Source organism: Arvicanthis niloticus, chromosome X, assembly GCF_011762505.2.
Source record: "Arvicanthis niloticus isolate mArvNil1 chromosome X, mArvNil1.pat.X, whole genome shotgun sequence".
Lineage (NCBI taxonomy): Eukaryota > Metazoa > Chordata > Mammalia > Rodentia > Muridae > Arvicanthis > Arvicanthis niloticus.
The window spans coordinates 129,452,838-129,466,386 of record NC_047679.1 but is presented as its reverse complement, the minus strand read 5'-3'; the positions used below and the strand labels follow the sequence as shown (position 1 = coordinate 129,466,386).

The following is a 13,549-nucleotide window of genomic DNA, read 5'->3' as shown; positions in this document are numbered from 1 at the left end:
GATCCTGAACCCCCATTCCCCTCTCCATCCCCTTCCCTCCCAGTTCCCTCCCTCCATCTGCCTCTTATGACTATTTTATTCCTTTAATGGGATTATTTGTTGGTGTGCTATTGAATTATAAACATTTCATTTTAAAATTTTTGTTCATTTAAAAATATTTATTTTTACTTACTTATATATGTATAGGGGGTTCTGTACCTGAGTGCCCTTGGAAGCCAGAAGAGGGCTTTCTGGAGATTGCCTGGAGCTAGGGTTATAAGAGGTAACAGATGTGGGTATTAGGAACTGAATCTGGATCTAGATCAGCATGTACTCTTAATGAATCATCTTTCCAGTAATAGAAGTTCTTTTTCTTTTTAATAAAGGAAACAGGTTCTTTCCCTTCTTTTTTATTTTTATTTTTATTTTTTATTTTTAAGGTGATTTATTTATTTTATGTATATGAATACTCTGTCTCTTTCTTCAGACACACCAGAAGAGGGCATCAGATCCCATTACAGATGGTTGTGAGCCATCATGTGATTGCTAGGAATTGAACTCAGGACCTCTGGGAGAGCAGTTAGTGCTCTTAATCACTGAGCCATCTCTACAGCCCCCTAGAGGTTCTTTATAAATTGGTGTGATGGCACATGCCTTCAGTCCCAACACTCAGGAGGCAGAGGCAGACAGAGCTGTGAGTTTGAGGCCAGCCTGGTCTACAGAGTGAATTTCAGGACAGCCAGAACTGCACAGAGAAACAATGACTCAAAACCAAAACCAACCAAAGGAACAAAAAATGAAACAACAGAAACCAACCAAACCAAACCAAATCAAATCAAAAGTATGGCTTGGATTTTTTCCTCACAGTTTTTTTCACAGTTGCCATTTCATTTTGTCATTTCTTTTGCTGTACAGAAGCTTTTTCTTCTGTGATATGCACTGAACCTTGGTCTTTGACCTACTTAGCAAATAGCTCTTAGAACACATTGTTTTGGCCTTTGTACAATCATAGTTCTCAGATAGACATTTTAAAGCCTAAGGAAACTCATGATGGTAATCTTGTATAATTTAGCAGTAAGACTGCTTTATATCCTCTTCAAGTATGTAACTTTTTTCCCTTTCAACCCCGCTGAACTACTTACTGACAGCTTCAAGTCTCTCTCTGGATTGCTTTCATCTCAGTGTAGTCACTACTTCTTCCTGGAGCCTTCCCAGACCTTGATCTGACAGAGCTCTTTCCCTTATGTGTTCCTTTACTATCTTGGTTTTTTTTTTATTATAACATTTGTCTCATTGACTACAATTATTTGGTTATCCATCTGCCCACTTCCCCTGCTACCCAAAAGACTGGGAGTGGCATGATGTGTGACTTGCTCAACTTGGCTTCACCAGTATCTTCACAGTACCCAGTGATGTGTTTATAAAAAGATAAAGAGGGGTAGGCTATATTCTACTGAGGTGTGGTGAGGTATGGTGGAAGGGGGTGCCTCAGCAGGCCCATGCCAAGACATCCCTTGTGGCTGAGGGATCAGCCACAAGATGGTATAGTATAGAATAGAGTTTAGTCAGGGTATAGGGATGGGAATTAAGAGGGTAGTAGAGGCAGAGAAAGAGAGAATAGAGAAGTAGAAGAGTAGAGGTCTTCCATGAGCACGTGGGGGGGGGAGGAATAGGGATGGAGGGGCTAAGGGACAGAGTGAGAGCAAGAAGGCAAGAGCAAGAGAGAAACAAGAGACCAAAAGAGCAGAGGAGGGGGCAAGCAGCCCCTTTTATAGTGGGTCAGGCCTATATGGCTGTTGCCAGGGCAGAGCTTAGACAGAAGGCTAACACCCAGCATATTAGTAGATCAACTTGTATTTTCTGAATGAATGGATTATAAACTTGTCTGTGTCATCTCCCCTCTGTGTTAAAAGTATTAAATATAAAACCTGCTTCTGTGCTCAATTTGTATTCCTATTTTGGAACCATTCTTGTTTCAAAGATTTTTTTTAAAGTTCCTCTTTGTGTTTCCTCACCAAATTGATCTTTGGAAAGTTTGGGGTACTCCAGGTCTTCCACTGATGCTTTCCTTGGCAGGCGTGCATGATATCATCTTATTCTTTGTCCCTGTTGAATCCAAAGCTGATGTTTCTTGCCTGCTGCCTTCTGAACCACAGAGCAAGGTGAATTCCTGTCCTTCTTAATGGCCCACTCCCATTAAGTGTCATGTTTTCTTGTTTTGGTTGTTGTGATTGTTTTTTGAGACTAGGTCTCACTTTGTAGCCCAAATGAACTGGGACTCAGTATCCAGTTGTGAACTCATGGAGTCCCATCTGCTTCTGCCTCCCAAGTTCTAGGATTAAAGATTTCATCACCATGCCCTAGCAATGTTTTTGTAACAGGCATTTGAGTCATTTATTTTTCTCTTCCTTCTAGATCATTTCCATAAGCATATATGTATGCTGTTATTTCTTCTGTCTTTTTAATTTTTTTTAAGATGTATTTATTTATTTTTATTTTTTTAAAATCAAACCACTGATTTTACTTTTTCACACAGGGGCTATAAACACAAAAAGGCAGGATGTGGGGAAGGGGATGACACAGGAGCATAGGTATTCAGCAGGAGTACAGATATCTTCCAGAACAGAGTATCAGCTGGGTGAAGGTTCAGGGAACATGTCACTATGACTCTGTCTATGAATCACTTGTTTCTTATCTAAGCTGGTACTATCCACCAAGGTTACCTATCCACAAGGTCTATGGCTATTAGTTCTTATCCAGGCTGGTAAATTTCCACCCAAACTGCCTGTTTACAATATCTTATAGCTATCTGTTTCAGTGTTTTTCCTCAGAGACCAAGGCTTTGTGTTAGCAGGCTGACAGGCTTATGGCTGATTTTAGGCCTTCAGTGTATAAGCAGAGCTGCCCCTGACATCTCCTCCCTTCTCCAGGTATAGAAGGACTGTGGTGATTCCAATCTTGCCAAGGCGGGGATAGAGGCCTGACCTCCAGTAATTAAAGGGGACCTTGTAATGGCTCTGGTCCTCCTGTCATTGTTCAGTGAGGCATGAGAGCCATACCCATCCCAATGTCTTTTTCCTGGAGAGGGGATATTTTTGACATCAACCCCTATGCAGTCAGGTTTGTCCCTCAGGGAACCCAGAAAGATATTTTAAATTTTTATTTATATTCCCTTGTAGTGATTAGCCTTGAAGCCTAAGCAATAATTTAAATCACCAGTCAGAGGGGGTTCTGGGTGGCCCCTCTCTGCTTGGTCTAGGGGCAAAAGTCCCCTCTTTTAGGTTGGGTGGAGATGGGTTTTGGGAACACCCTGGATAGAGTAACAACCTCTTCTTGAGTCCCGTGGTCCCCCATAGCTAACTTATGATAATGTATCTGAATAGGTTTTGCTGTCAAAATTATCTATCTTTTGTTTCACAAAGTTAGTCGGCCTATTTAAGGTCCAGGGACCAAAAGAAATAAGCAAAAGTAACCCAATTATCGTTCCCAAATGGAAGGAAGTAGGGTTGACAATCATGAAGGGGTTGAAAACCAACTCTTGTATCAGCTCTCTCCTCTCTCTCTCTCTCTCTCTCTCTCTCAAAAAGTGTTACTTTAGAATGGCAGTTTTCCTTGGCAGAGCTTGAGAAAAATGAACAAATGGTCTAATAACTTTATGTTAAATTTCTTCTGCAGGCTTGGCGTAAGCGCTGGTTTGTCCTCAGGCAGGGTCGCATGAGTGGCAATCCTGATGTCTTAGAGTACTACCGAAACAAGCACTCCAGGAAACCCATCCGTGGGATTGATCTCAGTGAATGTACTGTGTGGAAGCATGCAGGCCCTGGTTTCATTAGGAAGGAATTTCAGAACAATTTTGTGTTCATTGTCAAGACCACTTCTCGAACATTCTACCTAGTAGCCAAGACTGAGGAAGAAATGCAGGTGTGGGTACACAGCATCAGTCAAGTTTGCAATTTCAGTCATCTGGAAGATGGTGCAGGTAAGAGCAGGCTTGGAACTCCTGTGAGCAAAAGGATGGTCCACGATGGTTTGCTGGTACTGGAAAGCTACTGTAAGTAAGTGATGCAAGGTGCCTGCCTCTGTGAAGATAATTTGGCAATCTAATGCAGATCACCAGAGCTACTCCTACTAAATTCAATACAGCACTAAAAAGCACTGTCTTTCACTTGGTAGTAGAATTGAAGTCCAAATGTGGAAAGGCAAAATCTGCCTATACATGTAGTATTGGAGATCTCTGCTGATAAACGACCTGGAAGTTTGCTCTGGATCACTTCTGGGCATTGAGGGCACCTGACTCAATTCTTTCCTCCTCTTCCTTTTTCTCTTTTTCTTCTTCCTCTCCCTAATTCTACTCCTTCTCTTACTTCCCTCATTTTTCACTCTGTTTCCACATACTTCTATTCCCATGTAACATAAAAGATGGTTTTAAGCCTTTCATTATAATTCACTTCGCTTCATAATTTTTTTGTGCCTGTATTAGTCAAGGTTCTCTTAAGTAGCTAGAGAGAGGGAGAGGAAGAAAGAGGGGAGAGAGGGAGAGATCTTTCTTTCTTTCTTTTTTATTGGATATTTTATTTATTTACATTTCAGATGCCATTCCCTTTCCCCATCCCCCCATAGACCTCCTATCCCATCCCCACTCCTCCTTTTTGCTTTTATACAGTTTTAATTACATGCAAGTATTAAGGTCAGTTCTAGGTTGAGGAACTAGCAATACAATAAGATGCAAATAGTCAAGGAACAAGCAAGACAATAAACACAAATAGTCAAAGAACAAGCAAGGCAATAAACAAAGTTCCATGGTCACTCCTGTGATCACTGTTTCTAAGGGCTTATCAAGATGACCAAAATATCTGAGCCTATTCCTTGTCCTAGCTCAAAGTCACTTTCATGTCTGAAGCCTACTTCTTTGTTCTAGCCTAATGTCAGAGTTCTGCCTGAAGTCCACTTCCTTGTCCTTGGGCAATGTCATATTCCTGCCAAGTAGCCCATTTCCTTGTCCTTGGCCCATGTCAGATTCTTGCCAAGCAGCCCCCAAAGCTCTCTGCTTCTCCCCCTTTTTTATTTCATCAACAAGACTGAGCCTGTCTTAGGTTGTTCTCACTATAATTCCTTCCTTACCCATCATGGAATATGCATTATCAAAAGCAATGCACTTCTGTCTTAGGTTGGTAAGGTTCTACCCGTCCTTGGCTTGCCAGCCTGTTAATTTAATAACTCTGTGTGGGGGTCCATTTTAAGTTTCAAGCCATGTACATTGGCTGCCAACATGTTGATGTTGTTAAAAATAGGCTTTAACATGATGGGTAGGAATAAAAGTATTCCCAGGAAAACAAGAGCTAGCATGATTAAGATATATATATATATGCCATTCTTGAAGCTTGACCTAAATGGAAATACTGACTTCAGGCCATGGGTAATTTTACCAGCAGTATCTGCTGCATCAATGCTCAGCAGAGCAGCATTCTTTAAATTCATAATCTCACTATGCAAAGTTAAAACATCCAGAGAGGTGTTAGAATTATGTCAAATACACTGCAAGTGTCTTTAATTATAATGACTATCATTGTAAATTTTAGAAGTAACACAAATCTAATGGTATTTTGCATGACACTAAAGATGGCTTCTTACTCTTAAACTCTGAACCAACTTCCAATAATTTGAATAGGATAAAGAGCATCAATCCATTGTTCCAAATGCCCATCTAAATCCTCTTGTATACTCAACACATTAGTAACATTTTTTTGCTAAATGATTAACAAAAGTAGCTGTCTTAACTTCTTGTGTCAAAGTAATTGCAGAAGCAGTGATGCTAGCAATTAATGTAATTAAAGCTGTTATACCAGCAATAATCAAGCCCACTACCTCCAGGCTTCTGCTTAAAGCCTGACACACTTTTTCTAGTACTTGCAAGCGTTTTTCAGAATACCAAGGTTCTGTAAAACCCAGGACAATAAAGCAAAAGCTGGTTGATAGATCCCCATAACAGACATGCCAGGTTTCAATACACTAACACAATTAGAAAGTGTCCAATCAATGCAATTTACATTAAATACTGTAGAAGAAACAAAAGTAATTTTAACTTGACAATTAAAAGAGCCTTAACACATGCACTAACATTTGTTTGAAATCCAGATCTTGTTCCAACTTTATCTCTTGCTAAAGTAACATCATAGAGAACTGCAGCTAACTTCCAAATATGTCTCTGAAAATGTCCAGGTCCAGCCTTCCAAATGAAGACTGTTATTTCTAACATTGGATTGATTTATAGAACAGTACATGATTGAGTCTGAATAACCAATCACATTTAAGAAAAATACAAGAATCATTATAACTTCTCTTTTTAATTCTCTGTTCCACAAGGTCTGAAAACTTAAGGCAAGGCAGCTTGTCCCATCTGGAATATAGGCAAGCAAAGTTACCATTGTCAGGGCACTCAGGAATCTCACAGAACCCATCATTCTTTGTCCCAGCATCAGCATGTCTCACCAATCACTCTGGCAGCCACCATGGTCCTTCAGCATCCTGCAGAAAAAAACACAAACATGCCCTCTTCCCCATATTAGATACCTGATTGGGATCATGCCATATGCCAGTAAGTGGATCCTTCCCTTTCACCTAGGCATAAGTATGCCTAGTTGTAGGGTTCCATAGACACTCAGCAGAAAGTTCCAATTATTTTTAAAAATTTAAAATAAAAAGAACATGATTTAAACAAATGTGTGGTGTGTGGGGATAAACTTCCCCCCTTTTTATTTTAAGAAGATATTGTTTTAAAGTTCCATGGGTGTGCCCCTTCCACAGTCCCTTGTTCTTGAGGAGTATAAGGAATCCCAGTAATATGGGTAATATTAAATTGTTGACAAAAAGTCTCGAATGCTCAACTAGAATAGCCAGTTCCATTATCTGTTTTTTAATTATTATTGGATAATTTATTTATCTACATTTCAGATGTTATCCCCTTTCCCCATCCCCCCAGAAACCCCTTATCCCATCCTCCCTTCTCCTGCTTCTATGAAGGTGTACCCCTACCCATCCACCCACTCCCACCTCTCTGCCCTCAAATTCCCTCACACTGGGGCATCCAGCCTTTCCAGGACCAAGGCCCTCCTCTCCTACTGATGCAGGACAAGGCCATCCTCCCCTACATATACAGCTAGAGCCATGTGTCCCTCCATGTGTGTTCCCAGGCTGGCTGTTTAGACTCTGGGAGCTCTGGTTGGTTGGTATTGTCGCCCTCACCATGGGCTCACAAGCCCCTTCAACTCCCTTCAGTCTTTTCTCTATCTCCTCCTTCAATGGTTAGTTGTATATGTCAGGCTCTGGGAGAGCCTCTCAAGATACAGGTATATCAGGCTTCTGTCAGTATGCATTTCCTGGCATACACAACAGTGTCTGCATTTGGTGATTGCACATGGGATGGTCCCTCCTCCAGTTTCTGCTCCACACTTTGTCTCCATATTTGCTCCCTTGAGTATTTTATTACTCCTTCTAAGAAGGAATGAAGCACCCACACTTTGGTCTTCCTTCTTCTTGAGCTTCATGTGGTCTGTGAGTTGTATCTTGGGTATTGTGAGCTTCTGGGCTAATATCCAATTATCAGTGAGTACATATGAGAGAGAGATATCTTTTTAGAGGTACAAGTGTGGTCCAGCTAGACCAACAATGACTGTCTCATGATGGAAAGGCCAAAAATTAGATAGTTGTCCAATTCATGAGGATGTATGTCTCAGTTGGTCTACTGTGTATATGGGAATCCTTAAGTATGTTATAATACTAGCAAAAGAATGCTTCAACAACAGGATAGATGAACTTGCCAGCCAGAGTGAGGACAAGCAGACAAAAAGCAAAAGCTCCCTCTTTTCATGTGCTTTAATGTGGGCTGCTACCAGAAGGTGTGGCCAAGATTCTTGGTGTGCCATTTCACCTCAAGTAATCCAATCCTGAAAACCTTTCACAGGCATGCCCAGTCACTTGGGTTTTAGTTGATTTGAGATGTAGTCAGTTTGGCAACTAAGATTAGTCATCACAGAGCCCAATTTCATCACATTCTGACAGAATAGGGAATTTTGAATCTGGTTTCTTTTACCTTCTTTGTTTAGTAGACAAAAGTTTTATCCCTAATCTTCACACATATTTCAACATTTCAATAATTATTTTACTCTTTTTACCATCTACCAAAGAAATATCCACACTATAATACCAGGAAGCAATGGAGAGTCAGGGTTCCATCTCTAAGGCAAACATGCTTGTGTGCTTCCGTTTTTGTTTTTTTTTTTTCATGAGCCAGTGGAGCTTATTAACTGATACTATTTAGTAACATTGTTGAGCTTTGAAAACACTTAAATAAAAGGAAATGAAGTGGCAGCAAGTACTTTATCTTTGGTACAACAGATAGAGCTTGCGAAGAAGCAGTATATCTCCATAATGCCTAGAGCCTGATATCAAGCAAACCCAACAAACCTCCTTGATCAATTCTTCCAGTGGTATTTGCTGCTGACTCTTCACAACCCTGATTCCTACATTTAGTCAAACTTTTACATACATATTTTTATACATCCTGTTATAATTCACTTCCTCTTTCATTTCTCATCCAGCAGTTGTACACACACACACACACATACACACACACACCAGATATGTATATTCCAGTGGCAGAACTGGAATAAAGCATCAGGAAGAAACCAAACCTCCCCACAACTCCTTTTATTCCCTCAGTTTTTAGGAGAATATAAAGGCCAAGTCCTTTTTTAAAATCTAAAATCCATGTTATAAAGGTTTTCTTGCAGTTTTACACATGCAACAGCCTCTTTATTTACAAGTGATGGATTTCAGAATTCCAAGTAGATGCCTGAAGCCTCAAGTAGTACCAAAGTCTATTTTTGATGGTATATCATTTTCTCTACACACACACACACACACACACACACACACACACACACACACATACACACACACACACACACTTAATGCCTTTTCATCTTACATAAGTATTTATCATATACTATGACAGTCATCAGAAACTTTTGTAGTTTGAAGTGGGACAGCAAGATTAGTACATATTTCTTTTTCCTTCACAATTTCATGAATATAAGGCTCATTTTATACTAATCTTGCAACCTTAGTATAAGATTTTTTCTTATTAAGTGAAAATATGTCACCTATTTATACTAACAGAAGCACTTAATGACTTATTTTACATAATCCAATTGCTGGGATTACTACTCTTGTAAATTGAGGCTATTATTAAGCAAAAAAAAAATTACTTAAAAAATACTGTGGTGCCATGACAATTAACTTGATAACAAAGAGAGCTGTTAAATGCCTGATGTGTGCATAGTGTAGACGGTGCATATGCTGGACAAAGAGAAGATTAAAATCCCAGGCAGCACATGGTGGATGGCACAGAAGTTTATCATACTATACATAATGCCTCACAATTTAAAACTTATGGCTGGGCAGTGGTGGCGCACGCCTTTAATCCCAGCACTTGGGAGGCAGAGGCAGGTGGATTTCTGAGTTCGAGGCCAGCCTGGTCTACAGAGTGAGTTCCAGGACAGCCAGGGCTACACAGAGAAACCCTGTCTCACAAAAACAAAAACAAAAACAAAAACAAAAACAAAACAAAACAAAATCTTATGACTTCCAGGGATAGAGAGATGGCTCAGTGTTGAAGAGTGCATACTGCTCTGACAGAGAACATGTTTTTAGTTTCCATCACCCACATTAGGCAACTCATAACTTCCTGTAACTCCAGACAGATCCAAGGGATCCAAAGCCCTTTTCTGGCCTTTACAGTCACTGTGTATATTCACACACTCATGTAACTATGTACACGCACATGCATTCACACACACACACACACACACACACACACACACACACACACACACACACTAAAAATCTTTTTAAAAACATGCCACTTCCTTATTTCTGAAATTTGCCATTTCATATTTTTAGACCAAGGTTGATTTCAGGTAAATAAAACCACAGAAGGGGAAAGTACAATAAGAGGGAACAACTGTACAGTATTTGCTTCTGTCTCCAACAGCTACAGGCTAGAGAACATTGTATCTTCCCTATGAATTTGTCTTATCCCATATTGACTCTGTGGTAGATGTGCTATTGTCATCTCTATGTTATATATAGGGGACATGTGAAGAAAACAGATGATAGCTAGAACTCAGATATGACCTCAGGAAGTTCAGGGTCACTTTGACTGAGGAACCCTGTATTGAAAACTATGGTCAGGATGTAATATCTGAGAGAAGAATTAAAAAAAAAATCACACACACACACACACACACACACACACAAATAAAAGCAAGCTTTTCATTGGCTTTTTATGATCTGGAGTTCTCATTACCTTTTAATCCGCATTAAATTTTGACCTCTGTTCTTACTTAGACTTTGGTGAGATTAGTGTTCCTGAGAAACAGAGGGTTACCCAGCCATCAAAACATACTGTTCCTTTCTTTCTCCTTATATATAACAATTATTAACACCACTGTATTTATGTGTTGCTTATGTGACTCCTCTGGTATAGTGTAAACTCCAGTAAAGACAGGGGCTTTGTTTCAACTATATCATCAGAGTTAGAAGTTACATATGTAGATGCACTAATAGAATTTCTACATAAATATGAATATACAAATAATTTATGCATATGCAATATGTTAGGCTTTTTGGTGCAGTGACAAAAAACAAAGAGGGACAGATTTATTTTGGCTGATTGTTTCAGTCCATGATTGCTTGGCTCCTTTGTTTGTAAGCCTATTGCGAGGCAGACTGTCATAGTTGCAAGAATATGTGCTCATCACAATTGCTCACTTCATAGTAGCCAGAAGCAAAGGAAATGAATACCTATACTTGTGGGCTTCTTTCTTTTCTTTTTCGTTCTTTCTTTCTTTTATTATTATTATTATTATTATTATTATTTTTTTTTTTTTTTTGGTTTTTCGAGACAGGGTTTCTCCGTGTAGCCCTGGCTGTCCTGGAACTCACTCTGTAGACCAGGCTGGCCTCGAACTCAGAAATCCACCTGCCTCTGCCTCCCAAGTGCTGGGATTAAAGGCGTGCGCCACCACCGCCTGGCTTTTCTTTTTCTTTAATCCAAGATCCTAGTTCATTGAATGATGTATACACTTCTCTCCCCTTAGTCATCCGTGAAAATTCCTATCCTCACAGAACTGTGCTTGAATAACTTTTAAGTCATTTTTCAGTCCAGCCAAATTGATAAGATTAATCATCATCTTTGTCCATCTGATACCTTATCAAATTCCCTTAAACTATACTTAAACTCCAAATAAAGACAGCAACATGATTGTAATTCTACCTAAAATGCTATAACTATCCTGCATGCAACTAAAAACATACAAATTCTTTTCCCAAAGAGCCAACAAATTCAGTGTTACTCAAAAATCCAAGTACAAAATCTTATCTGGAGACTAGAAGCAATCTCTTGTTTGTGAGTCCCTATAAAAATCAAACAATTTACATACTCCCAACATTAAATGGCATAGACTAAACATTCCAATTTCAAAAGTCAGGGTTGGAGGCATAAGAAAGGAGGGACCAAGAAAAGCCAAGACCCAGCAGGACAAGTTTTAAATCCTATAATTTTATGTCCTTTAGCTGGAGCATAGAGCACTATGATGTGAGCTCCTCAGAGTTTGGAGAGCGGTGCCCTTTCAGCCTTGTTAGTTACTACAGCTCATATAGTTTCCTCCCTAGGCTAGCTCCACTTGCTCCCAATGCCTTTCTTTAAGAGACGTTCTGTGGTTAAGCAGTGGTGGAGCACACCTTTAATCCTAACACTCAGGAAACAGAGGGAGATAGCTCTCTGTGAGTTTAAGGCCAGCCTCATCTACAAAGTGAGTTCCAGGACATCCAAGGCTACACAAATAAACCCTGCCTCAAAACAAAACAAAACAAAACAAAACAAAACAAAACAAAGATATTCCACGTTCTTGACATTTCCAGCTTCTTGAATTTTCCCTTGTATCTTTAGCTTCATTTACACAGCTTTATATGGTGCCCTCTCATGGACTACTCCCAAATAATCTGATTCTAGTACATATTGTCTGGTTTCTCAGACTTTCCTTTGAAATCTAGAAGGACATCCCCAAGACTCCAAGGCTCTTAGATTCAGTATCCTTGTAAAACCAGCATCTTGTGAATAATGCTAGTGTTTGCCATCAGTTCGTGGTGGTAGCTAGTTCTTCTTGAAACATGGCTGCAGCAACATCCAAATACCTGTGCTACTGAGCTTGGGTAGCTTTGTGTAAGCAAGGCATCCTGTGATTAGGGTACCATGACAGCACTCTCTTTTCAAAGGAGAGTCTTTCAAAGGAATTTATACTTTAACACTTTATCCTTGTAATGGCTAAGGTCATACTGATTCTTGAGGTATCATCAACACAGCTTTTCTATTTTCCTGGTGGAAAGTGCTTTACATTATTAATATTGTCATTGGTATGCATTTTGAGATTGGGCCCAGAGCTTTGATTTTGGTAGGCATGCACTCCATCACTGTGCTTTTCATACTCAGTCCTTTTAACTTCTTAAAAAAGATTTATTTATTTAATGTACACTATAGCTGTCTTCAGACACACCAGAAGAAGGTGTCAGATCTCATTACAGATGGTTGTGAGCCACCATGTGGTTGCTGGGAATTGAACTCAGGACCTTTGGAAGAGCAGTTAGGGCTCTTAATCACTGAGCCATCTCTCCAGCCCCACTTGACTTCTTTTTAATGACGATAAACTTTTTAGAAATCATGACTTTTTTTGTTTGTTTTGTTTTGTTTTTCGAGACATGGTTTCTCTGTGTAACAGCACTGTCTGTTCTGGAACTTGATCTGTAGACCAAGTAGGCCTTAAACTCACAGATTCGACTGCTTCTGCCTCCCAAGTGCTGGGAATAAAGGTATGTTCTGCTGCCATCACCACCCAGCAATCATGACTTCAAAAGTTTCTACCACCTCCAAATAATGCCACCAAATTATCAATTCCTTAGTAGATTAATCCATTCTTAGTGAGAGTCTACATGATCCACTCAATTATTCAATTCATTAGTCAGTGTCAAAACCTTCAACACATGAACCTTACAGAGGGAGGAACATCATATCCAAATCATAATATTTATATGCATGAATGCATATGTAAGTGTATATAAAGACTTGTTATGCATAAATAATATGCACACATATATGTATATTTGTTGAGTGAATAAACGACGATACAAGGCTGCTGCTGAGGACTGTTAAGCTATTGAACTGTAGGTTTTCAGCCAAGAATGCTTGGGGGTTTTGTTGTTATTGGGGTGTATGTGTGTGTGTGTGTGTGTGTGTGTGTGTGTGTGTGTGTTGACTCTTAATTTATTCAACACTTCACCCTTGGAACATTGGTCTTCTTTCCCAGACATTGTTTATAGCTTGAGGAAATGGTTGCCTCCACCCATACAAACACCAGCTGTGATTCACATCTTCTATTTGGTTTTTGGATGCTGTTTGAAAAACTTTTGAATGTTATAGCCATTCTTAAAACACTAACTTGGGAAATGATTTTTC

The 13,549-nt window shown here is 39.6% G+C and overlaps 1 protein-coding gene across 5 annotated transcripts in view; it reads left to right on the top strand.

Moving 5' to 3' along the window:
- Positions 1–13,549, top strand: part of Gab3 (GRB2 associated binding protein 3) — an 82,557-nt gene that overhangs the window by 36,443 nt on the left and 32,565 nt on the right. For all 5 annotated transcript variants that reach the window (XR_013106095.1, XM_076919153.1, XM_034485758.2 and 2 more), the window contains exon 2: positions 3,655–3,958. Coding sequence is in view for 4 of the 5 variants with exons in the window: in XM_076919153.1 (XP_076775268.1) it covers positions 3,655–3,958 (304 nt within the window). In the remaining variant the exon portion in view is untranslated. The remainder of the gene's footprint in view (positions 1–3,654; positions 3,959–13,549) is intronic.